At 40.7% G+C, this 26706-nt stretch overlaps 1 protein-coding gene across 4 annotated transcripts in view; it reads right to left on the minus strand.

The window, feature by feature from the left end:
- Positions 1-26706, minus strand: part of Ift80 (intraflagellar transport 80) — a 114792-nt gene that overhangs the window by 77630 nt on the left and 10456 nt on the right. For all 4 annotated transcript variants that reach the window (XM_059265470.1, XM_059265469.1, XM_059265468.1 and 1 more), the window contains 4 exons: positions 22382-22465; positions 17314-17533; positions 14039-14149; positions 11396-11464 (listed from right to left, as the gene is read on the minus strand). In XM_059265470.1, coding sequence (XP_059121453.1) covers positions 11396-11464; positions 14039-14149; positions 17314-17533; positions 22382-22420 — 439 coding nt within the window. In that variant the 5' untranslated portion in view covers positions 22421-22465. The remainder of the gene's footprint in view (positions 1-11395; positions 11465-14038; positions 14150-17313; positions 17534-22381; positions 22466-26706) is intronic.

Genomic DNA, 26706 nt, shown 5'->3' on the forward strand with positions numbered 1-26706 from the left:
GCTGGGAATAGAAACTGGGTCCTCTGGAAGAGCAACTAGTGCTCTTAACCACTGAGCCATCTCTCTGCCCTACCCCACTTTTTTCTTTACACAGAATCTTCCCATATAGCCAGGCTGGTCTCAGACTCCTGATCCTGCCTCATTTGTACCCCAGGCGCTATGATCAGAGATGCGCATGCATCACTATGCTTGGCAAGGACAGTATTCTTAACTTGATCACCACCTGGGCTACCTAATATCTTCTAGAAATCTATGCTTTATGTGACCTCCATTTTAAAAACTGAGTATAATAGCCAAGTAAGTGGTACGTGCCTATAATCTCAGCACTCAGAAGGCTGAGACAGGAAGATTATAATTGTAGGTTATGCTGGGCTACATAGTTATCAGCCAGTCTAGGTTACATAGCAAGACTTTATCACACACACACACACACACACACACACACACACACACACACACACGAGATATCTATATCTCTCTATATACGTATACATAGATATAAAATCTATTGCCTTGGCCTAGCTACCTATTCATTAGAAAAGTGAATCAAGGTTATATAATTAATCTATAACACATTAACCCATTTCTAGTTATAAAGCCAAGCCTTTGAAAACTAGGGTCAGACTGTTACAGCAAATGGCTTCTATGAAGAAATGAGTGAATGAATGTTCAAGAAGTTGACATTCCCAGGAAAATAAGATCTGAATTTGATGATTCATAGGCAATCAATACGATTTAATTACTTTTTTTTCTGGTTTTTCAAAACAGGGTTTCTTTGTAGCCCTGGCTGTCTTGGAATTCACTTTAAACACTAGGCTGGCCTCGAACTCATGGAGATTCACTTGCCTCTGTCTCTCTAGTGCTAGGATTAAAGGCAAGCATCAAAACCACCCATCATGATTTTATTTAGAGAGAAAATTCAACATGCTATAATCAACTAAGACAAATACACTATTTTGTTCATTCTCCCTGAATAAGTGCATAAGTGAGCAAGTCTCACTGGTTTATGGAGGTTGGATAGTCTAGTTTACACCTGTCCATACAAACTCTTCAGGTTAGCTTCTACAGCTTACATTTAATGTTATAAAGGCTCTAATCATCCTATTTAAGAAACAGCCTCTGGGCTTTATCTGTATCGCCGCAACCCATAAAACTCATCCCAAGGAGGTGATCCAACTCAAAGGGTCCTCCTCCTCCTCCTCCGTACTTACAAATATTCTCTAAGAGTACCCTGGAGCTTGCCTTCCATTCAAAAGTAAATTCCCAGCCAGGCTGGATGGACTAATGCCTATAATCCAGCATTTGGGAGGTTGAGGCAGGAGAGTCACAGCAGGACTGTTAGCTTGGACTATACAGTACTAGCAATGTAGTCCAAGCCAGGCTAGGCTAAGACTGAGACCCCACCTCAAAAACAAAACAAAACAAGACACCCCCCAAAAAGACCAAAAAAAAATATTAAACGCAATCTTCAACTCTAATAAACTCCCTAGAAAACATAAACCGAAAGGATTGGAAGCGGGGAGAACAGCCAGGGATTTAGTTAGAAGGTATTTAGTTAGCAGTACCAGCCAGCTAAGTGCAGCTCTCAGCCCTCATCAAAGAAGCTTCTTTCTGCAGATGAAAGCTATCACAGAGAGCCACAGATGGTCAAAATGCAGAGAATAAGGAAGCATGGGGTGCCAGGCCCCGGTTGGTACACTGACAGCAGAGTTCCTGCACTACAGCTACCCTGGCTAGTTTATGTCAACTTGACACAAGCTAGAGTCCTCAGAGAGGAGGACGCCTCAGTGGAGAAAATGCCTCCATAACATGGGCTGGAGGCAAGCCTGAAAGAAAGAACAAATAAATTTCCTTAATTTGTGATTGATGGGGGAGGACCCAGCCCATGATGGGTGATGCCATCCCTGGGCTAGTGGTCCTGACTTCTATAAGAAAGCAGGCTGAAGCCGGGCAGTGGTGGCGCACGCCTTTAATCCCAGCACTCGGGAGGCAGAGCCAGGCGGATCTCTGTGAGTTCGAGGCCAGCCTGGACTACCAAGTGAGTCCCAGGAAAGGCGCAAAGCTACACAGAGAAACCCTGTCTCGAAAAACCAAAAAAAAAAAAAAAAAAAAAAAAAAGAAAGCAGGCTGAGCAAGCCAGTAAGCAGCATCCCCCGATGGCCTCTTCATCAGCTCCTGCCCCTGCTTGAGTTCCTGTCCTGGCTTCCTTGGATGAACAGTGTTGTGGAAGCATAAGCCAAATAAAGCTTTTCCTCCCCAACTTGCTTTTTAGTTGGTGTTTCATCACAGAAATAGAAACCCTAAGATGACGGCTGAGGGGAAATTAGAAAAGAAGAGGTAGAAAGATTGTAAGAGCCAGAGAAACAGGACACTTGATGGAAGAGATTGTCTTCTAGACATGACTGCGCCCATGAAATCTCTGCAATATGGTTGCCTAAGCATGCCAATATAGATGACATTCCACCCCTACAAGCTACAAGGCAGTCAATGGCTGCTGAGAGGGAAATATATTTTCTGCAGGGACAAGCCCTCTTGATGGGTTATACAACCTTGAGTGGTCAGCCCCTAAATACATGTGCATACTGGCAATACAAACTGGACTTAGTAGATTGTGTACACACACAACAACAGTAGGTTTTATACACACACAACAATAGTGTCAGGTGTAGTGGTGATATATACTTTTATTTCCAGCACTTTGGCAGTGTGAGTTTTTTCTCTGTGTGTTCAAGAGCAGCTTGATCTACATATCGAGTTCAATGCCAACCAATGGTACACAGGGAGACCTTGTTTCAAACAAAACATAACAAAACAAAACTAACAATAATTCTAGAACAGATCATGACCTCAAGGTGGTCTCGGCACAGGAGGAGGAGGAGAGGGTAGAAGGAGAGGGGAAGAAATACAGTGTACTCATGTAAAAAATTCTCAAAATTTTTAAATTAAAAAATAACATAGTTAGGATTATAGTAAACTGGTATGTGATTTCTAATTTCCATGATTATAGTTACATTTTTATGGAAAAGGGAAATTAACATATTTTAATTTGTAAGTTATCAAATATTCACAACCCTCAGTCAAAGTACACTTTGCTGAGTTATATACTAACCGATAATGAACACCTGCCCCAGGAAACAATTCTGTAAGCAGCGCTCCCATTGAGTTACACAGGATGTGACTTGAGGCCTTCAGTTGTGGTCAAAGGCACAGCTGGGGTGTAGGATGAGGAGCCAGGGATGTTTTCATCCTCTTCACTTTAGCATCTGAACTGAGGCCCTCTGCAGCTGCCTGGTCACCACTGCCTTGTTTTCAAACCTTCCTTCAGAATACTTACTTATCCATCATGTTAGGATAAGGAGACAATAGGTTTCCCGCCTATACAGTTTTTAAAGTAATAACAGTGTTTCAGAAACATATGACTTATAGAATAAAAACAAAGTAAGCTTAGAAAGCGAAACAAGCAGTTTGTTTCTTTGTTACAAGTGTTTAAAGCACATTCCTTCAATCAGGTATTCAGGAACTTTCCATCCGGGTGCTTTGGATGGAGATCATTTATTCAGGAAGATAAACAGCTTCACAAAGAAAATGGTTTCTTTTATGATGAATCTCTCTACTAGCATTTGAGTCAAATTCATAATATTTACACTGTTGTTTAAAACATATGTGTTAAAGCAAGAATCAGTCAAGCATGGTAGTGCATATGTGTGATCCCAGCACTTCAGAGGCCACAGCAAGAGGACTACTCCAAGTTCAAGGCCAGCCTGAACTAGACAGCAAGTCCAGGCCAGCCAGGGCTCTAGATCAAGAAAACACAAACAAACAAAGAAAGCACTAACCATCCCTAGTGCTGTACTTCATTTTGCAAAGTAGAAAAATAAGACCTCTAGACTCCAGACTGAATTATTCTAAAATAAGAATTTAGTAAATTATATAACTATATATATAATAGTAAATTATATACAATTATATAAATATATAATTTTATCATTAACAAAAATAGAAACATATAATCATTTTATAATGATTTCTGGCTTTTTATGTAGGAAATTTTTATTTATGCTCCATTTCAGTTAAAACATTCAAGAAGATCTTGTTTTTCTGACTTGGCACACTAAAGTCATGTGATCTTTTTGACATTTTTTAAGAAACCACACGCACCTGGGGTTGTGTTAAATGTCAGACCCTTATCTCTCTGTAAAACAAATTATCTAAATTCTTTCAACCCGTTGAAAGCATTTTAAACCACAGAAGAGTCGAGAAAAGTGTATTTGGATTGTTTTAAGGAAGTACCTGGTCAAATGTACTATGTTTTTCACATTCATACCATAACAGCATCACCTAAAAGTGTTGTTTTTCTGTTACTAAAGGATGTATTAGAAACAAAATGCTCACTAATGTGATGCAGTGTGGATCTATAGAGTGAGTGGAAACACTTAGAATGAAGTCTAGCTCTAAATAAACAACATCTGTTAACCACTATTAACTACTAGCAATGGCTCTGGAATACAGTAATCGACCAGCAGCTTCCTTTGCTGCTCACTATAGTGAGCACTCAAGAATTAATTGCCGGCTGGACAACAGTGGCCACACCTGCAATGCCAGCCAGCACTACTGGACAACAGCGGCCACATCTGCAACAATGCCAGCACCATACTGCAATGTCAGCACTGCTGGACAACAGTGGCCACACCTGTAATGCCAGCACCACACCTGTAATGCCAGCACCACACCTGTAATGCCAGCACCACACCTGCAATGCCAGCTGGACAACAATGGCCACACCTGCAATGTCAGCTGGACAACAGTGGCCACACCTGCAATGCCAGCACTGCTGGACAACAGCGGCCACACCTGCAATGCCAGCACTGCTGGACAACAGCGGCCACACCTGCAATGCCAGCACAGCTGGACAACAGCGGCCACACCTGCAATGCCAGCACCACACCGGCAATGCCAGCACCACACCTGCAATGTCAGCACCACACCGGCAATGCCAGCACCACACCTGCAATGTCAGCACTGCTGGACAACAGCAGCCACACCTGCAACAATGCCAGCACCACACCTGTAATGCCAGCACCACACCTGCAATGCCAGCACCACACCTGCAATGCCAGCACCACACCTGTAATGCCAGCACCACACCGGCAATGCCAGCACCACACCTGCAATGCCAGCACCACACCGGCAATGCCAGCACCACACCTGCAATGCCAGCACCACACCGGCAATGCCAGCACCACACCTGCAATGCCAGCACCACACCGGCAATGCCAGCACCACACCTGCAATGCCAGCACCACACCGGCAATGCCAGCACCACACCGGCAATGCCAGCACTGGAGAGGTGAAGCAGGATTGCTCCACAGTGCATTCAAACAAGCTGGGGTCACTGTGTGAGGTCCTGTCAAAAATAGTAATAATTTTTCCTTTCATTCTACTTATAGAAGACATGTACTAACTACAGATAATCAAGTGGGACTCATTCCAAAAAAGCAACTTCTTGTTTATATATGTCACTGGGTCGGGGGGCGGGGGGGAAGCCTAAATGATAGCATTTGTTTCTTCAGTTTCTATCCTGACTTATCTCCCAATTTCCTCAGAACTTCACTTTCATCTTGTACCTTGCTCCCAGGTTAAATTTTAGCCTTTAATTCTAATCTTCATCACATTTCCACTGGCCCCAAAGATATCTTCCTAATTTCACCATATACAGTTCCACCTTTTATTTATTCCACTTCTGTTTGAAAACAGGAAAAAATGTCCTTACATCTTTACTGGAACATCTCAATCCATAATCAAAATATACAATATAACACAGATAGCACTTAGTATAAGTATGTACAACTTACATATTTTTCTCAAATAAGTATGATAACTCCTCATAGGCACCACTAAGAATCATTTCTAAGCCAAGTCAAACTGCATCCCACTCAAGTTAGGATTCATCTTTAATATTCAAAAAGAGAGTTATGACTATCGTTTCCTATGTAAAAATCTAGTAGTTGTAAACTTTCTACATAAAAAGCTCTAATAGTCAACAAATTAAAACAGGACCAGCTATGGTGGCATGCACTTTTTTTTTGTTTGTTTGTTTGTTTGTTTTTTCGAGACAGGGTTTCTCTGTGAAGCTTTGCGCCTTTCCTGGGACTCACTTGGTAGTCCAGGCTGGCCTCGAACTCACAGAGATCCGCCTGGCTCTGCCTCCCGAGTGCTGGGATTAAAGGCGTGCGCCACCACCACCCGGCTCACTTTTAATCCCTATATTCCAGAGTCAGAGTCAGGAGGATCTCTGTGAGTTCAAGCACAGCCAGGGCTAGAGAACCTGACTCAAAAAAAAAAAAAAAAAAAAAAAAAAAAAAAAAAAAAGAAAGAAAGAAAGAAAGAAAGAAAGAAAGAAATGAATTCAGGAACTAATTTCCCTTCATCAACAATAAATGTAAGGGCCAACAAGATGGCTCAGCAGGGAAATGATGCACATACTGCCAAGCCTGATGACCTGAGTTTGATCCCTAGGACCCATATAACTGAAGGGAAGAATCAACTTCTTAAGTTGTCCTCTTGTGAGGTTAGCACACCAGAGATGGCCACATGGACACTCTTAAAGCCAAAGAGAAGTCTTTATTGCCGGCTGGTGACTACATGGGGAAGCTTGCCCAAACCATGCAGCCCTGAACCCCCCAATTCTGTCTTTTATGCACAAAAACCACATCCTGGTTGTTACATTTCAGTTAATAAGAAGTGGAACTAGCCGGGCGGTGGTGGCGCATGCCTTTAATGCCAGCACTCGGAAGGCAGAGCCAGGTGGATCTCTGTGAGTTCGAGGCCAGCCTGGACTACCAAGTGAGTTCCAGGAGAGGCGCAAAGCTACACAGAGAAACCCTGTCTCGAAAAACCAAAAAAAAAATAAAAAAATAAAAAATAAAAAAAATAAAAAAAAGTGGAACTACAGAAGCCCAAAAAAGCAGAGTTAGTACATTTGGGCGTTGTAGAATATAATTTTAAGGTGTGTTACTTTTGTTTATGTTGCATTTGTTTAACTCTGTGAAGCTGTGTTACTGTGCCTGTCTAAAATACCTGATGGTCTAATAAAGAGCTGAACAGCCAATAGCAAGGCAGCTGGCATCAGAATAAATAGAAGGAGAAATGTGGGAGGAGAAAAGAGAAGGAATGAGAGAGGAAGGAGGAGGACGCCAGGGGCCAGCCACATAGCCACACAGCCAGTCATGGAGTAAGAGTGAAAGAAAGATTACAGAAGTCAGAAAAGGAAAAAGCCCAGAGGCAAAAGGTAGATGGGATAATTTAAAGTTAAGAAAAGCTGGCTAGAAATAAGCCAAGTTAAGGCCGGGCATTTATAAGTAAGAATAAGCCTCCGTGTGTAATTTATTTGGGAGCTGGGTGGCGGGCCTCTCAAAAGAGCCAAAAGAGCCCAGAGAGTAAACAACAACAACATTTGGGGACTTTCCTGGAATCACTGACTGAGCCTTTGCTCCTGTCTTGGCAGGAGCTGCAGCCTACATGCTGGGTTTCAAGGCCTGAATGGTGCTTCTAATATGGCATCAGTTGTGCTAAGGTCTGGGGGTGTCTACTAAGGCCTGAGGACCTGTGGCACTCTGACCTCCACATGTGTGCCATGGCATGCATTCACCCACACACATACACATACACTAAACAAGTAAGTGTAATATATATATATACATGTATGCATGTATATGTGTGTGTGTATATGCCAGAGAATAAACTTTTCAAAAAAAGAAATATAATTAACATAAATGTGTAGACTAAATAACAAGGGTACTCTCAACATTGTTCATAAAATTCCGAGTTTTGGAGTAATTTGGATTTGACATATTTTTGTATCAAACTTCCAGACCCTGTAAAGGAGGCTGACTTGTCTAGCTTTCTGGTTTAAGACATTAGCACCTAGCCTTCAAGTAGTCTAGATTTACAACTGCTCTCAAATTTGGTTTCTAACTCACTTTATGAATCATCAGGACCTGTTCCTTCTGTGATAGGTCATTAGGACAAGTTAACTTCTCTAATGATTTTCCAGAGACGAAAGAGGAAAAGTCTGCCTTGCTAGAAAAGTATACCAGTAATTAAAAATTCAAAAATTAAATGCACGGTTTTGTAGTATTAATTTTTTTTAAAAAGCAGATTATTCAACTGAAATATTAACAGGATAACTGAAATAGGAAAATAAAACAATATTATTTATCAATTTCATAATGACTATAAACCTTTAATGAGAATAAGATTCAATAAGGTAAAAATGATTAACAGTTTCAAAGTCATCGTTGCCAACAGGGTTTCTCTGTGTAGCCCTAGCAGTCCTAGAACTTGCTCCGTAGACCAGGCTAGCCTCAAACTCAGAAATCTGCCTGCCTCTGCCTCTGCCTCTGCCACCGTCCGGCTTTCAAAGTCCTTTTTCTACCAAGGAAATTAATGCTATTTAGAATGTTGATGAATAATATCATTACTAATTTAAAACATTTCTTTGTTTGTGAACTAGGCAGTAGGTCGGTTTCTAGATCCCTAACATACAAAGCACAGCACAGAACAGCTAAATAGCATCTATCACTACTCTCTAATGAATAACGTTAGTATTAAGCAACTTATTCCAGGTCTCTACTTTAGACTTGGAAAGTCTGAAATAAGAGACTCAAGGGTAGTATGTGGCAAAGAAAACAGCCAGGAAGGGGCTGAGGAAATGGCTCAGTGGCTAAGAGCAGTTGCTGCTCTTGCAGAGGACCTGGATTTGGCTCCCTGTACCCACATGGTGGCTCACAACCATTTGTTAACCCCAGTTCCAAGGGATCTGACACCCTCTTCTGATTGTTGATGACATGGTATAAGAAAATCTGTGGGGCCTGGAGCTATAAGTAACGTGGTGGTAACACTTCCCTACAAGTTACAAGGGCCTGGAGCTCCAGCTCCAACACTAAAAAAAATATATATATATAAAGCCAAAAGAAAACCATTGTTCCCACTAAAGTAAGACTTACTTTCTAAAGATACATTTCATCATTTTACTACTAAAGTAACATTAATCAACTTTAAAACATGAAACATACCTATGACTGTTCCTAAGAATTCTAAAAGTTTCTATACTCATCAATGAACACTCTGCTTAAAAGATTATGGGTAGAAACAAATTTTACCTCAGAAGAAAAAGACTACTTAGCATTTCTGGTCATTTCTGTTAACATTTGCTTAACGAATAACTGAACAAATGTAACTTTAACATTAGTCTAAAAGTAAACACCATTTTTTAAAGTGGAATTGGTTATAGATGCTTCATACTCTAACTTTATAATATAATTCCGAACAATTATCTGCAAGTGTTCTGGCAGCCTGTCTACAGATCTGCTCATACACGCTTAGGTAAACGTAAGACCGCTTTGTGCTCTACATCATCAACCTGCTCTACTGCTCTAAGAATTGACATGTAACTGACGCCCCACCAGGAATGGCCGGCCGCCGCACTGATTTGCTGCCTCTGCCTTCCCCCCACAACACTGAGCCACTCCTTTAAACCGTGTCCGTTACCTGCTTTCACTCATCACTGTGTCGATTCCCTTTGAGTAGGACAGAAATCAAAGTTCAACGTAATTTACAAGGACGGCTAATATTATCAAAGTATTGGGACTTTGTTGTTGTTGTTTTGAGACAGTATAGCCAGGCTAGATAGGAATTGGCTATGTAGAACAAACCTCGAACTGCTGGGCATCCTCGTGCCTCAGGATCCAAGTACTAACATTACAAACATGGTCCACTACTCCATACATTTAATATTTTCTCTTACATGGTTTTCATTCTTTTCAGTACCATGGATTGAACCCAAGACCTCCTGCATACTATGAAAGTATTCTACCAATGAGTTGTTTTTGAAAAGTGTTTTGCTATATCTTCCAAGATGGCCTCAAAATCCCAATCCTCATTCCTTCATCTCTTGTTAGGATTACAGGCATGTACCACCATGCCCAGCTAGATTGTCTTAACTAGACACCCAGACATACTTTATGTGCAAGATGCTCTAACTATTTCAGTATCATTTAAAAAGAAGATTTAGCCTACAATTGCCCTTATATAGCTTCACTAACATTTAAAAAAAAAAAAAAAAAAAAAAAAAAAGCCTGTCTGTCAATAATATAGCTCTGGATATCCAGGAACTCAATGTGTAGACCAGACTGACTTTGAACTCACAGAGACCCACCTCCTTCTACATCCAGAATGCTGAGATTAAAGGTGTCCACCACACCATGCCTGGCTTTTTTTTTTTAAAGACTTATTTATTTATTATGTATTCGGTGTTCTGCCTACATGTATGCTTGCATGCCAGAAGAGGGCACCAGATCTCATTACAGTTGGTTGTGAGCCATCATGTGGTTGCTGGGAATTGAACATGGGACCTCTGGAAGAACAGCCAGTGCTCTTAACCTCTGAGCCATCTCTCCAGCCCCACCGCCCTCATGCCTGGCTTTTAAAATATATCTTAATTTAAATAATATTACCATGGTCCATCAGGCATCACAGAAAGTGAGAAAAGGTATAGGGCCAACGAGATGACTCAACAGGATAAGATACTTGCCACCAAGCCTGTGACCTGAGTCCCATCCCTGGAATCCACATGGTGGAATGAGAAAACTAACTCCCACAAATTGACCTGTAATCTCCACATGTGCACCTTCGTGGGTGAAGACATATGATCCCACAAATAAATGAATACATAAATGTAATAATAACAAAAAAGTATAGGGGCTGGAGAGATGGCTCAGCCATTAGGAGCATTTTGTTGCTCTTGCAGAGGAACCAGGTTCAAGTCCCAGCAGCACCCATAAGGTAGTTCACAACCACTCAAAACTCTGGTTCCAGGGTATCTGACACCCTTACCCTCTTCTGACCCACGCAGGCACCAGGCACGTATGTGGTGCACAGACACAAGCAAAACATTCACATACATAAAATAAATAAGTCTTTTGAAAAAATGTTCCTAAGTCCAAAAAGAAGTAAGAGAATTCAGGTTTTGAATGTGACCAAAGTCAATTTCAACCACTATAATAGATGCTTTTTTAAGAAAATATTTTTTTAGATTTATTTTTTTATCATTGTAAATGTCTGAGTATTTTGCCTACATGTATATATGTGTACCATATGCATGTCTGGTGCACTCAGAAGTCAGACAAGGGTGTCAGATTCCCTGGAACTGGAGTTACAGACTGTTGTGAGCTGCCATGTGGGTGCCGGGAATTGAACCTAGGTCTTCTGCAAGAGCAATAAGTGCTCTTAACTTCTGAACCATCTCTCTAGCCCTATAATAGATTTATTAAAAGAAAATGTTGAGACATGTGTGTTGTCCAATCTTAGGAATTAAAAAACCAGTTGCAAAGCATACCTTGCTGAGCTAATGTTGACCTGAGCATCCCCGTCTTTGACCAGATTTTCACCTGTCCATCTTCTCCAACTGTGCAGGAAAAAAAAATTTTTTTCTCTGTAGAAAATAATCTCAAATTTACACTTGCATATATAAATAGACATCTATATTTTTAAAATTCAGATACAATTAATTCTAAGTATAACAGAGTATGTTTCAACAGTAGATTTAAATAGAAATTACATGAAAAAACTTTCATTAACATAAGCTAACTTCCATAGCCAAAATTTTATTTTTGCCTTAAAACTTCGGAATATGTCACTACTTCCATGGTCACTATAACTCCACTTAGAATTCTAAGGAAAGTATTCTCAGGGTAATAGCTACCGCAGTTGACCACCAGGGAGCAGGAGAAGAAATGGGTCAAATAATGAAATCCACTGGTGACCATCTTAGCTGAAAATGGAAAGAAAAAAAAAAAAGCCTGGAGCTATAGAGAGTCACTTAAGAAAGGGATTTCTGTTTGGTTGGTTGGTTTTGTTTTGGGTTTTGTTTGTTTTTTGAGTTTTTTCAAGGCAGGGTCTCACTATGTAGCTCTAACTGTCCTGAAACTCACTATGTAGACCAGTCTGGCCTCCAACTCACAGAGATCTACCTGCCTCTGTTCCCAAGTGCTGGGATTAAAGGTGTGCACCACTACACCCGGCAGGATTTTTGTTTTTATTCACTTAATTATTACATTTTATTTCTGTGGTGCTAGTGATCAGACCTGGAGGCTTATACATAGTTGGCTCCATTCCAGCCTAGGATTTATATTTCCAGCCTAAGTTTTAAAATAATTCACATCTAAATACATTTATATACTGAAAAAGAAGCCATGAGAGAAGAAGTTAAAGGGACAGGTGGGACAGAGGACATGTGACTAAAATAATAATAATAATAATAAATTTTTCTAAAATCGTCCTAGAGAAGGCCTAAGGGATAGATTCCAAACATCTGCACAGAATCCTTGCCACTCTTCTCTTCAAGGATGCAGCTTTTCCCTGCTCTCCTTCAGTGTGGTCTGTACTTAGGGACTTGCTTTTAAAGAACAGAGTGGGAGAGAAATGGCAGAGTATAATTTCTGAGGGTGAGTCAGAAAAGAGACTGTGGCTTCTAACCTGCTATTTTTTGGATCCCTGGGAAGCCAGATGCCATGTCATAAAAACACTCCATCAGCCCTATGGAATCGCCTATGTGGCAAGAAATTAAAGTCTCCTGCCAAAGCCAGAGAAGAACAAAGGCCTCCTGCCAGCACCCATGTGTGTGAGCCAAGCCGGAAGTGGACCTTCCAGCGCAGTCAAGCCTTCCTATGACGGCAGCCACATGTTACAACTTGAAGGAACCTCATGACACACTAAGCCAGAAATCCCCACCCACGAAAGCTGCTCCCAGGCCTACAGAAATAGCCACATATTCAATGTTTATTGTTTAAGTGTTGAGCTAACTCATTATACAGCAATCTGTGACTAATACAGCAAATACAGTAGTCCTACCTGGAGGAGGGCTGGGATGGAAGAGAGATAAAGCTAAGTTATATGAGAGTATAGTCAACTTTGGAATTTCTTTAAAGTTGTAACTTTTACCTACTCTAGGGACTTGATCATTTTTTTTCCCCTTAGTTTTTCAAGACAGGGTCTCACTATGCAGCCCTGGCTGCTGTCCTGGAACTCACTTTGTAGATCAGACTGGCCTCGAACTCAGAAATCCAGCTTCCTCTGCCCCGAGTGCTAGGATTAAAGGCATGAGCCACCACGACTGGTGTGGATCATTCTAAAAGCCTTCTTTGATAGAACATTCTCCAAAAGTCACAAATAAAAATAACAATATGATACTCAAGGAATGGACATAGTGGCACTCTCCTGAAGCTCCAGCATTTACAAGGCTGAGGCAGGAGGATTGCTAATATGAGACCAGACTGACCTACAAAATGAATACCAGGTCAGCCTGTACTACATATCAAGACTCTGTCTCAAGAAAGAAAACAAAGAAAAAACTAAAATATTCTCAATGATACCATCTACACAGCAGTCTAGATTGGTACTGTGACAGTTATTTGTTACTAGGTAGTGAAATACACTACTGCTAAATGAATGTGATGGTTAGTTTTAAATGTCAACTTGCCCCATCTAGAGCCACCTTTGAGAAGCATCTCAATTGAGAAATTATCTAGCTCAAGTTGGCCAGTAGACATGTCTAGGGGGATTTTATCTTGATTGGAATTGATGTGGGAAGACCCAGCCCATTGTGGGCAGTACCACCTCATCGCGGGCCCAGAACTACTAACAGCAAAAACAGCTGGTCAAGTGTTTGTTATCTCTCTGCTCTTGATCATGGGTAGAATTTACTGAGTTCCTGCCTTGACTTCCCCACAAAAGCAGACTATAACGTGGACTTGTAGCTCAGTCAAGCCCTCCCTGCCCAGATGTTGTTTCTGGTCACAATATTTTATTACAGCATAGAAATGAAATGAGAACAATGAAAGTATTCTTTTGAAACTTCTTCTTTACAAATTCATTTAAAATGTCATTTTGGAGCTCAGAGGTAGATAACTTCCCTAACGTGTGAAGGGCCCTGGTTTTGATCCCAGCACAACAAAGAGAGGCAAATCTACCGAGAACTTACCTGTCACTAATGCGGTCCCCTCATAGTTCCATCTTCCTGCAAGCACAGCTCCACAGTGGGCTTCTACACTTTTTTCCACTCTTCCTAACTTGGAAATCAGATGAAACTTACCTAAAAGAAATGATTTGTCAGAATCTATTTTATTAAATTAATTTATACTAAAATACTTGTTGAATTCTGTTGGGAAATATTATTTTAAGGTGTGTTACTTTTGTTTATGTTGCATATGTTTAACTCTGTGAAGCTGTGTTACTGTGCCTGTCTAAAACACCTGATGGTCTAATAAAGAGCTAAACGGCCAATGGCGAGGCAGGGGAAAGGATAGGCGGGGCTGGCCAGAGAGAATTAATAGAAGGAGAAATCTGGGAGAAGAAAAAAGGAGTAACCAGAGAAGGAGGAGGATTCCAGGAGCCAGCCACCCAACTACACAACCAGCAATGGAATAAGAAAGAAAAGTAAATAAAAATAGAGAATGGGAAAAGCCCAGAGGCAAAAAGTAGATGGGATAAGTTAAGGAAACCTAGCAAGAAACAAGCCAAGCTAAGGCCAGACAGTCATAATTAAAAATAAGCCTCTATGAGTGATTTATTTGGGAGCTGGGTGGTAGGCCCCTAAAAAGACCAAAAGAGCAAAAACAAACAACAACAGAGTTCCTACTACTAGATTAATTAGCAATGATTAACTAACAACTAGTTATTAGGCACTAGAGGCTTAAGAGCAAATAATGTCACAATTCTTAATCTTAAGGAATACAAGTCTAATAAAAAAGATGCAAAAAAATCTCACATGATAGGCTTTCACATATAATATATTTCATTTAATAAGCAAAAAAATTGGGTGATTTGGATTTAAAAACATACTTAAGCTCTGCATAACAAAAGCCATCTCTTATTAAATAAAAAGTAAATTAATCTTAACTTTTTGGAGTAATCCAAATTAATTAAAAATGAGAAGACAGTTATATACATTTGAAAGATGTAAAACACATTTTTAAAGATCGCAAATGCCCTACAAATGTCCACAGACTGGGACACATCTGTAATGTCAGCACATAAGAAGCAGAGGCAGAAGGATAGTGAATTCCAGAACAGCCTGGGTTATACAGTGAATTCAAGGGTAGCCTGGGATACATAGTGAGACTCTTGTGGGGTGGGTTGACAGGGAGAAAAAGAAACAGAAAAGGAGAGGACAGGGGAGGGGAAGACAGAACTAAAGAGAAAAATAATAGCAAACAAATACTAAACAGGTTAATTTTTACAGTAGTCTAGTCTGAGTTATTAGTTTTAAAAATTATATATAGGCCGGGCGGTGGTGGCGCACGCCTTTAATCCCAGCACTCGGGAGGCAGAGCCAGGCGGATCTCTGTGAGTTCAAGGCCAGCCTGGGCTACCAAGTGAGTTCCAGGAAAAGGCGCAAAGCTACACAGAGAAACCCTGTCTCGAAAAACCAAAAAAAAATAAAAAATAAAAAAATAAAATAAAATAAAATAAAAATTATATATTATAGAATTAAATGAGTGTATATATTGATAGTGATAACCATAGTTCCTCATTGTTTCCAAGTATCAGAAAAAGAAAAACTAAAATAAGCCTGTGGTATTGAATTAGAATTGGTGTTACCAAAATATATTCAAGGTTTAGATAGAAAGTGGTAGAGAACTGGCTACTGACATGCATCTAAAAATAATTTTTACATGTATTTATTTATTGGGGAAAGGGACATGCATGTACCGAAGAACGCACATAGAGGTCAGAGGACAACTTGCAGAAGTCAGTTTCTCCTTCCCACAATGGGTTTCTAGGGATTCAATTCAGGCCATCAGGCTTGGCAGCAAGTGCCTTTACCCACCGAACCATCTGAATGGTGGCCCTAATTTTTTAAGTATGCATTTGTAATTCCGTGTCTTAGTTCTGTTTGATGAAGAGTCTGAAGAGTAGACACACCCCATTAGAACCAATACTGCTAGCAGTGTCCCTATCTTGGCTCTTAAATATCATTCACCATCTAAAATCAGGCTTGTTTGGAAAATGGCTAAATTAGAAAATGGAACTAAGAACTACAGATTAGTTTGAGACATCTTGTGTTGGTAAGGAAGTGCTCAAGAAATGATGAACACATGTACAAAACAAAAACAAAAATCAATGTAGCTGGGTCCACTGATGGGGCTCCCAGTGGCCAAATATGGGACAGTTTCCAAATCAAGATTAAGACATTATAGTAACAGAATATTTATGAAATCAAATCAAATCTGTGAGGCTAACCGAACATTAAACCAAGTAAGGCAATGGCATGGGACGGAAAGTTTCTCCTTGAAGCAGAATACCAACGTTTAACATGGGATAGGATTAGGGAGACAGAAGAACTATCATTTGGCAGCTTCTCTGGGAATAAATGATCTAGCCAAGAATCATCAGTCGATTTTTAGAAATGGGAGGAAATCTAAGCAACAGAATCCCTTTCTATAGTCTCAAAATATGTTTTCATAAACAAGTTATTAAAATGGAGAAAATAGAGGCTAGAGATGGCTTAGTGGTTAAGAGCACTTGTTGCTCTTGCAGAGAACCAGCTTCACTTCTCAATATACCCTCATGATGGTTCATAACCATCCATAACTCCAGTTCCTGGGCATCGGACACGATGTCTAACCTCTGCAAGCACCAAGCATACATGTGGTGCACATACAAACACGGAGGCAAAACACTCATAAAGTAAACCAAATCGAAAAGTTGGGGAGAAAATAGTAACATCATGGTAGATTGGCTTACAAAGCAGTTGCTGTCAGGTAAGGCATTAACATCACAATAATGTGTCAAATCAACACCATGAGTCTCCTAGCATTTCTACTAAAAATTGTGTAAGCCAAATCAAATCATAAAGAAACAGTGAAAAAGACAGGTTAAGGGGCTTTCTATAAAATAACAGGCCTGAATCCTTCAAAATCACCAAGGTCATACAGGAAAATAAAATGTGCAGCTGACAGTATCCACAACAAATAGCAGTTTTGTAAAACAACTCCAGGCACAAATCATAATCCTATACTGTATTTTCAATACATAGATATGCATAGGACATTCACTGAAAACTTACCATCAACGAGCTGGAGAGATGACTCAGTGGTTAAGAGCACCAACCGCTCTTCCAGAGGACCCAGGTTCAATTCCCAGCACCCACATGGCAGCTCACAACTGTCTGTAACTCCAGGATCCAAACACCCTCACATAGACATACAGGCAGGCAAAATACCAATGCACATAAAACAAACAAACAAAACTTACCATCGGAACTTGTGAGGACAAAGCTTTCTGCCTGAGTCTGTTTCTTCATGCCTAAACTTTTGGGAAACCAGTGAAGATCTATGGGGTAGATGTCATCAGGCAGCTTTACTATTAGACTGGTCTCACTGGTTAGCAAGTTCCACTTCACTATCTGGTGATCATCACTGCAGGAGTACAGCTCCTCAGCAGTCGTCCAACCCACACAGCTCACTAACTCCTGATGTGGCATTATGTTAAGGAGACATACAGCACAGACTTACGGTGTAAGTCTTGAAAATCATTCAAGATGTGGATCATGAAAAGGAAATTAGCCAAATGTTTTCAAGCTTCTAAATTGTATTTTTTCACTGTTTGGCTTTTTCTTTTTTTCTTTCTGAGACAGGGTTTCTCTGTGTAGCCTTGGCTGTCCTGGAACTCATTCCGTAGACCAGGCTGGCCTCGAACTCAGAGAACTGTCTGCCTCTGCCTCCTGAGCGCCGGGATTTAAGGCTTGAGCTACTACCACCCAGTTCATTGTGTGACTTTTAACATTTTTTTTCCATAAAAAGGAAAATGTCTTCCAAATAGTTGTAAGGATAGAAATCAAAGAAAGCCAGACAGAGAGGAAATAAAATTTGTCATAGGAAATATTCCTTAAGCATGGTCAAAAGATACAAACACACACTCAAAATCAGTATGTAAAAAAGTAAAAAGTCAGGCCGGGCAGTGGTGGTGCACACCTTTAATTCCAGCACTCAGGAGGCAGAGCCAGGTGGATCTCTGTGAGTTAGAGGCTAGCCTGGTCTACAGAGCGAGATCCAGGACAGGCACCAAAACCACACAGAGAAACCCTGTCTCGAAAACACCAAAAAAAAAAAAAAAAAAAGGTAAAAAGTCAACAGGTAGGAAAGGATGTTGTGAGATAGGCAGGAAGAAAGAGGGACTAAAGATACATATATTTACGTATATATCTTATTATTTATTAGAATGCATATATTGCTATAATTTTACATTGTTTTAGATTTATCTAACGTGTATGATTTACTCAATGTGCATGAGTGTTTTGCTTGCATGTATGTCTACGCACCATGTACATGCCTGATACCTGTGGAAGTCAGAAGAGGGCTTCATGTCTACTGGAACTGAAGTGTGCTGGCTAACTCTATGTCAGTTTGACACAGCCGAGTCATCTGGTAGGAAGGAACCTCAAAATTTTGAGAAAATGACGCACCAGACTGGCCTGTGATGCATTTTTCTTGATTGATGATAGATGTGGAAAGGCCCTGCTCACTGTGGGCAATGCTACCTCTGGGCTGGTGGTCCTGGGTGCCATAGGAAGGCAGGCTAAGCAAGCCATGAGACAATCAGCAAGCAGTACCCCTCTATGGCCTCTGCCATTAGCTCCTGCCTCCAGGTTCCTCCGGTTGGAGTTCCTGCCCTGACTTTCAGTAGTGATGGACTCTGATGTGAAACTATAAGGTGAAATAAACTCTTTCCTCCCCAGGCTGTTTTTCGTCCAATAAAAACCTAAGTTATGGATTTATGGATGATTGTGAGCCATGTGAGTGCTGGGAATTGAACTGGGTCCTCTGCAAGACAGTAAGTACTTAACCTCTGAGCCATCTCTCCAGCCCACTCCCCCCGCCGCTTTTTTTTGAGACAGGGTCTCCTTATGTAGCTATGACTGGCCTAAAACTTACTCTGTAGACCAGGCTGGCCTCAAAATCACAGAGATCCATTTGCCTCTGCCTCCCAAGTGCTGAGATTAAAGGCATAAGCCACAATGCTTGGTAACAGGTACTATTTTAGTAAGTTAAAAACATTAATGTTTAAGAAGACTGAACTCTAACAGTGAACTGTCTCTTTCAGTTACATATTATGATGGTAGTCCTCTAGGGATGCTGGGGCCTAACAGTTGGAACTACCATCTTACTGTTTCTCCTGCTTTCATTTTAGTTCCCTATTTTTATCTTTTCACTTATGGTCCTAAGAGCAAACCTAGGGCTCTGTGTATGACGGCTACACCCTCAGTCCCTAGTTATTTATGTTTAATTGACAATACAGTGTTTTAAGTTTGAAAATTATATTTATTATTTATCATGAGTGTATGTGTGTGTGTGTGTGTGTGTGTGTGTGTGTGTGTGTGTGTGTCTCTGTGCGTGCGCGCATGCGCGCACGCTGCCACAGTGCTTATGTAAAGGTCAGGACATCTTACAGGAGTTCGAAGGAGTCGGTTTTCTCCTTCCACCATGTAGGCCCCAAGAACTGAACTCAGATAAGGTTTGGTGCCAGGTACCTACCCAGTGAATCATCTCACCACTCCAGCAATTGAAATTTTCTGACACTCAGGTCAAAAATAATTCCATTACAATTTACTGTAAGATGTACAGGAATAAATGAAATACAATTCCTCAAATTCTTCATTTAATTTAGTCTTTAGTCTCACATCCTAAGTGAATGAAAATGTAAGTGAAAATCCCACATCTGTTTTCAGGACAACCTGGTTACCCTAGCAGAATTGTGTACCTGGAGAAAGTATCTTTACTTGTCACTTATATAAGATGCTTATTCTTGTTTATCCCTCTATTTCTACATCAGCAGGTCCACCTCAGGTAGGTAGTCTGTTCTCTTAGGGTTCTTATACAATCTTCTCACCTTCTTTTTGTTCAGCAATGTTCTTTTTACCTTATGTGAGCAAACTTTTTCTCAGGAAACAGAAAAAGACTGAGCCATAATCAGTATGATGTGTTCCAAGATTTTTTTAATTAATTCAAAATATGATGGATTAAGCAAGATATAAATACAGATATATATAGATATAGATGTTAGGCAACATCATAAGAAAGTAAGGAAGTGGTACTGGATTATTCTGAACCAAAGCACAATGTACAAGAAAGGACCACTACCAAAGAACTCAGTACAATTGCTGACACCTAACAATGTTTCCTTTTTTTAAGGGTTTACCTTTTTTTTTTTTTTTTTTTTTTTGGTTTTTCGAGACAAGGTTTCTCTTTGTAGCTTTGCGCCTTTCCTGGAACTCACTTGGTAACCCAGGTTGGCCTGGAACTCACAGAGATCCGCCTGGCTCTGCCTCCCGAGTGCTGGGATTAAAGGCGTGCGCCACCACCGCCCGGCTGGGGTTACCTGATTTTTATTTGTGCATGAGTGTGTATGCCACATGTGTATGTAGGTGTCTCCAGAGGCCAGAAGAAGGCATCAGATCCCCTGGAGTTGGAGTTACAGGTAAGTCAACCAAAACAAACCAAACTTGGGTCCTCTGGGAGAACAGCAAGTGCTCCTAACTGCTGAGACATCTCTCCAGCCCCTAACACTATTTCTAAAACCAAGACAGGCAGCTTAGGTAAAACCTACACCACATACATACATCTCAAAACAAAACAACAGTAGTTTATATAAGGTTGTTTACATGTGCATGTATAGTGTAGAGTATACTAAGAGTAGGAATGAGAGGACTGTTAGGTGAGGAAAATCTAAAAAGGGGGTTATCATCAGCTTAAAGATGTAACCACAAACACCAGACACCTATAGTGGTATGAATTCCTGAGAGCATCCTTTGAGAAGATAGGAAATTGATCTAAAGAGAAGAAAAACTATATCTTTATTAAGAATTAAAGAAATAAATAACAAATTAAAAACAAAATTTTAAATTAAATTTATTATTGAATCAGTATTTCCCTATTTCTGATGAGGGACCAGATTTTCTTCATTTCACATCCATGGCAGATTGACATCTGGTAAGATAAAAATAAAAATGGAGACTGGGAATATAGTTCCATGGTAGACATGAGCTTAATATGCTTAAGGTGGGCCTGAGTTCAATCCTTATCAACAAAATAAATAAATAAGCAGGAAAACAAACAAGCCTCAAATAAATTGCTAAAACATGATTTTTGAATGGTGCAAGGATGATAAATTCAAACAGTAAGTCTCACCCTGGATTAAGTTTTTTATTCCCTCACAGACCTGCAATCGAGTCCACAGGGACTAAATACCTTGAGAACCAACTGAAGTGACAAAGAGTGAGGAGAGTGGGACCAACTGTACCTTCTTGAAACCCAACTGAAGGCTCTCTCTGACAAAACAGAATACAAGAGTTGTATATCGAGCGTGGGAGCCCGTTCTTGGGTTCCTCGTGGCTTTACCCAGCAGGTCCGAATAGAGGATGATTAGACCACGGGCCTGAGTGCAGGTGTCTGGGATGGTCTGCACTTGGCTGTGCTGGGGGAGGAGGTCTTTTGCTCCACCCCTTGGCGTCTCTATAAAAACCCTGGGGCAGAGATAGTCGGGGCTCGTTGGAATAGGTTCCAGGCCCTCTCGAGGCTATCCTTTATTTTCTATCTGTTTATCTCCGAAGTAAATCCTTCTATCTAATATTTCCTGCTGCTCGCACTCAAGAAAACTCTGGGGAATTGTGGGGGTGGTTGGGTAAACGCCCCACAATCGAGGAAGAGATTAATAACTGCCACCTTCCTTTGTGAAGTAATAAAGGACTCGCTGTTTGGATTTCCCTAATTTGCCTTCTACTTTATCAGGAGTACAAAGAAAGAAAGCAAAACTGAATGAACACATATGTGTGAGATCACATTAGCAGATTATTCAGACTTGTTTTTGTTGGTTTTTTTGCTTTTGAGACAAGGTTTCTCTGTGTAACAGCCTTGGCTGTCCTGGAACTCACTCTGTAGACCAGGCTGGCCTCGAACCCAGAAATCCACCTGCCTCTGCCTCCCAAGTGCTGGGATTAAAAGCATGCACCACCACTGCCTGGCTGATCATTCAGGTTTTGTTAAAGATTCTTTTTAAGATTCTATTAGATTAAACAAAGGATACTTTTAAAACACAAGTAGAGTAATAAAAATGTCAGTAAATATTTGAAAGTAAGACTTTTGGGCTCACAGTATACTTTGGGGAAATAACTACAACTGGGGTCTTAAATATTTTGAAAACAATTTGTCTATAAAGTACCATTCAAGAAATGAAAAATAACCATTAGACTTAAAAAAAGCAGAAGAAAACCTTTGACAGTATCATAACAAGTTGAATGCAGTGAGGTTTACAGTACTAAAAGGATATGCTTTGGTTCTTTTAAGAGCGATATCTTCAGCCTCATGTCTCCAGTTCCAGAAAGATTTTAAATACCACTTGACTGTATCCACTGTAAAGATAAAAAGAAAACATATAGCAACATGAACAACTGTGCTCATGCACACACACATACATACAGGCACATGCACACACCAACGTCCTTTGCATCCCAAGGAACACAATATAATATAAATACATGGAAAGAAGAGGAAAACTGCCAGGCATGACAATAAGGCCAAGAACCCATGGCGCCCTTGGATTGAGCACCCAGGGTTCTCTATAACATGGCTGCAATGGCCTACTATTCCAGAACAGCACTAAATCAATCTGTCTGAGGCTGGAGAGATGGCTCAGTGGTTGAGAGTATGCACTATTCTTGCACGGGACCCAAGTTTGGTTCCCAGAACCTCGTGTTGGTGCCTCAAAACCACCTGTTACTCCAGGCTCCAGGAGATCCACCACCTCTAAGGACATTTTTACTAATATGTACATACCCTACACAGACACACAAACATACACAATACAAACTAATGAAGAAATCTGCGTGATAAGGAATTCCCAGGACCAGCAAGTTGGCTCAGTGGGAAAAGGTGCCTGCTGCCAAGTCTGACAGCCTGAGTTCAATTCCCAGGACCCATGGTGGAAGGAGAGAACAGACTCCCACAAGTGTCCTCCAACCTCCACACACATGCCATGGAACATACAATAAATAAATGGATTATTTTAAAGGAAAAAAAAGGATCTCCAGAGGCTGTCCTGAGACCACACCAAAAGACTTGGCAAACCAGGAAACCCTCAATCACAATTCAGTGTGGATCCCATCTAATGAATATATCAGTTAAAGTCTAAGGCTAAACTACATTTTTAAGTGCCTTAACTCTATAAGCTACATGGAAACAATACAGTATTATCAACCACATGGCTCGGTCTGGGGCTTACAATCTATCATGGGGAGAAAAACTACCCAATGGCTACAGCTACCACAGAAAGAACAACTGAATTGCGTGATGACAAGGTGATAATTATTTTAGAAGCTTTGCAAGCTGGGTATGGGGGTGCTACTACTTGGAAGAATGAGACAGGAAGGCTACTTAAACCCATGAATGAGGCCAACATGGGCAATATAAGGAAATCCTACTGCAAAAAAATTTTTTTTAGGTTGGGCAAAATTCAGCATGTAGATGGACATTGTGGTTCACACCTTTAATCCCAGTACTTGGGAGGCAGAGGCAGGTGGATTTCTGTGAGCTCAAGGCCAGCCTGGTCTACAGAGTGAGTTCCGGGACAGCCAGAGCTACATAATAGAACCTGTCAAAAAAAAGAGCATGTAATTATCAAATGAAATTTTAAAAAACAAACATAATAAACATTCTCCAAAGAAATGCATCATCAAAAGATTCACATGAAGAAAAACATAAGTTGTCTGACTCCAATTTACATTTATATTTTTTGAACATAGTATCACTAGACCATATAGAAGACAAAAATCAAGTGAGAATGTAATTGAAAGGGGCGAAAATCTCTTTACCAGGTCTAAAATTACAGGCAACCATATCAAAGAGATTAAAAAAAAAATTGCTGGGGCTCACTGAGATCACATCTCATCCCCGTGAATTCCGGAAGTCTTCTGGATAGGCAAGGTGTAAAGTACTCTTCACTTCTCTCTGGGTAATTTCTCTGAAATTTTAAAACTATAAAACTATATGTGGCATAGACAGGAACAAATATGATTTACTTCAGGCATACTTCATAGGTTTGTTTTTTGGTGCTAAGGAGTTCTCTAGCTTTCTGAAAACGCCTTCCTCCCTTCCATCAGACCATTCCAATTAGCATTAATCCCAAAGGTGCCAAGAGGAAGACCGCTGACCCAAATCATCAGGGCCAAATTAATTAAAGCAAGTAATTCATTAAAGCAAGCTTTTTTATTCATGTACATGGGCTGTCTCCCCCTAAGCGGGGTTCAAGAGATCAACATTGGACATGGGAAAGATGGGGCTTTTATTGCTCAGGGGTAGAGGGATTCTCAATGGAGGATTTGGCAGGAAAAATAGTTACAGAAACAGAACATAACAAGGTTGTCATTACAACAAGTAGTCATAACAAGGTGGTCATAACAAGTTGTTTTTCTTTCAATTTAGCAGCTACACCAACTGAATTTACCGATATGTTAACTACTGTCTGCACCCCAGTGCCACAGTCAGCACTTCACCATTCAGACTGTGGCCTGGTGGGATTCCCATCACACCAGCTTGGCCGAGGCCACCAACTGTAGGTTTTAACTAAGTCTCTATTATTCTATTTACCAATAAAGACTTGGGAGTCAGATGCTGGGGTGAAAATCTGCTAGATTTGAGATGCCAAAAACCAACCAGTTGATCTTCCTTTTTGGCTAAAGACCCAGCAAGAGACCCATCTCTCCACTTGTCCCAAACTAAAAAGACCATGAATCTCTAAGTCCCTCCCTACTCCTTCCTGTGCATCTCTCTATCCATATTCCTGAGTCTTCCATATTGTCTATGGCTAATTCTTATCAACTAGTTGCTGGCTCTGCCCCGATCCAAGGTTAATTTTATTGACAGTCTCAGAGTGTAGCAGTGCAATCAAATATCCCACAACAACCTTTTTTTTTTTTTTTTTTTTTTTTTTTTGGTTTTTCGAGACAGGGTTTCTCTGTGTAGCTTTGCGCCTTTCCTGGAACTCACTTGGTAGCCCAGGCCGGCCTTGAACTCACAGAGATCCGCCTGGCTCTGCCTCCCGAGTGCTGGGATTAAAGGCGTGCGCCACCACCGCCCGGCCACAACAACCTTTTGAAACAAAGGTAGAGTTGCAAGATGGTCATTACAACTTTTTGAAACATAGACATGGTTGTCATTTCCTGAACAGGCAGTACAGAACCATTTGTGGTTAAGGTTTCAGGTCAGAAATAGCCCAACCCTTGAGAAATTGATTTAATCATAAACAGGAATGAGCCTAGTTTGTCTTTACTATAAGATGGTTTTTAAACCTAAGATGGAGGCAGGCTGGTTCACCATTAGGAGAAGGAAAAAGGGGAATAACACATTATAAAGACCTGGTTCTTCATATTTATTCAAATTTAAAAAGTACAAAAGAATTACAGAATTCTTCTTGCTTCTGGAATTGACAAACTATGGATAAGATATTTACATATTACACTACTACAACCAGAAACCCAAAAGATACTTGGAATGGTGAAATGCAATTACATCCATAATAATTTCTTCACAAGAAGAAATCAAGATCAATCTTTATACAGTAAAAGCAGTATTTTTTGTTAATGGTTCGCCAGTCATTCAGAAATATGGTGCCAAAGAGTCAGAGGAGAGTGACACCCAATACAGGGAAGATTTCCCTGGCTCAGAAGGATTTCCTCTATCTATTCCATGTAGTTGAAATCATCTGTATGAAGCACATGTACATTTTAATACAGTACTGAGTAAGAAAATAAAGGAAATTAATACTAGTGCATAGCCTAATTGAAAAAGTGCAGAACTGCCTGAATGCTACAAAGAGGTATTTTTATCTGCCCCTGTGTGATAGCTAATTTCAAGTGTCAACTTGGCCGAACACTTAGGAACGCCCAGGGCATTAAGGAGGTACACCTAAAGGTATGTCTGTGAGGATGTTTCCACAGGTTTAGCTGAGGAAGGAAGTCCCACCGGAACGCAGGCTTGTGGTACCTTCTTGTGGCTTGGATCCCAGACTGCTTTCAAAAAAAAAAGGTTGGAAAGGAGAAAGTCAGCTGAGTGCTGCATTCCCCTTTCTGTTTCCTGGCCAGTGGTGCAACAAAGCTGCTCTGCTAACATGTCTTCCTGACCATGATGGAATGCATTCTTTTAATACATGAAGGATCTGACCAACCAATGATATCTGGGGAGTGGGGCAGGGAAGGCTCTGACTAACCAATGATATCTGGGTAGTGGGGTAGGGAAAGATCTGACCAACCAATGGTATCAGGGGATTGGAGTAGGCAAGGATCTGACCAACCAATGATATCTGGGAAGAGGGGTATGGAGGATCTGACCTACCAATGATGTCTGGGTAGTGGGGTAGGGAAGAATCTGACCAACCAATTATATCTGGGGAGTGGGGTAGGAAAGAATCTGACCAACCAATGATATCAGGGGAGTGGGGTAGGGAAGGATCTGACCAACCAATGGTATCTGGGTAGAAGGGTAGGGAAGAATCTGACCAACCAATGGTATCTGGGGAGTGGGGTAGGGAGGAATCTGACTAATGGATGATATCTGGGTAGTAGGATAGGGAGGAATCTGACTAACCAATGGTATCTGA

This window comes from Peromyscus eremicus, chromosome 6 (assembly GCF_949786415.1).
Source record: "Peromyscus eremicus chromosome 6, PerEre_H2_v1, whole genome shotgun sequence".
Lineage (NCBI taxonomy): Eukaryota > Metazoa > Chordata > Mammalia > Rodentia > Cricetidae > Peromyscus > Peromyscus eremicus.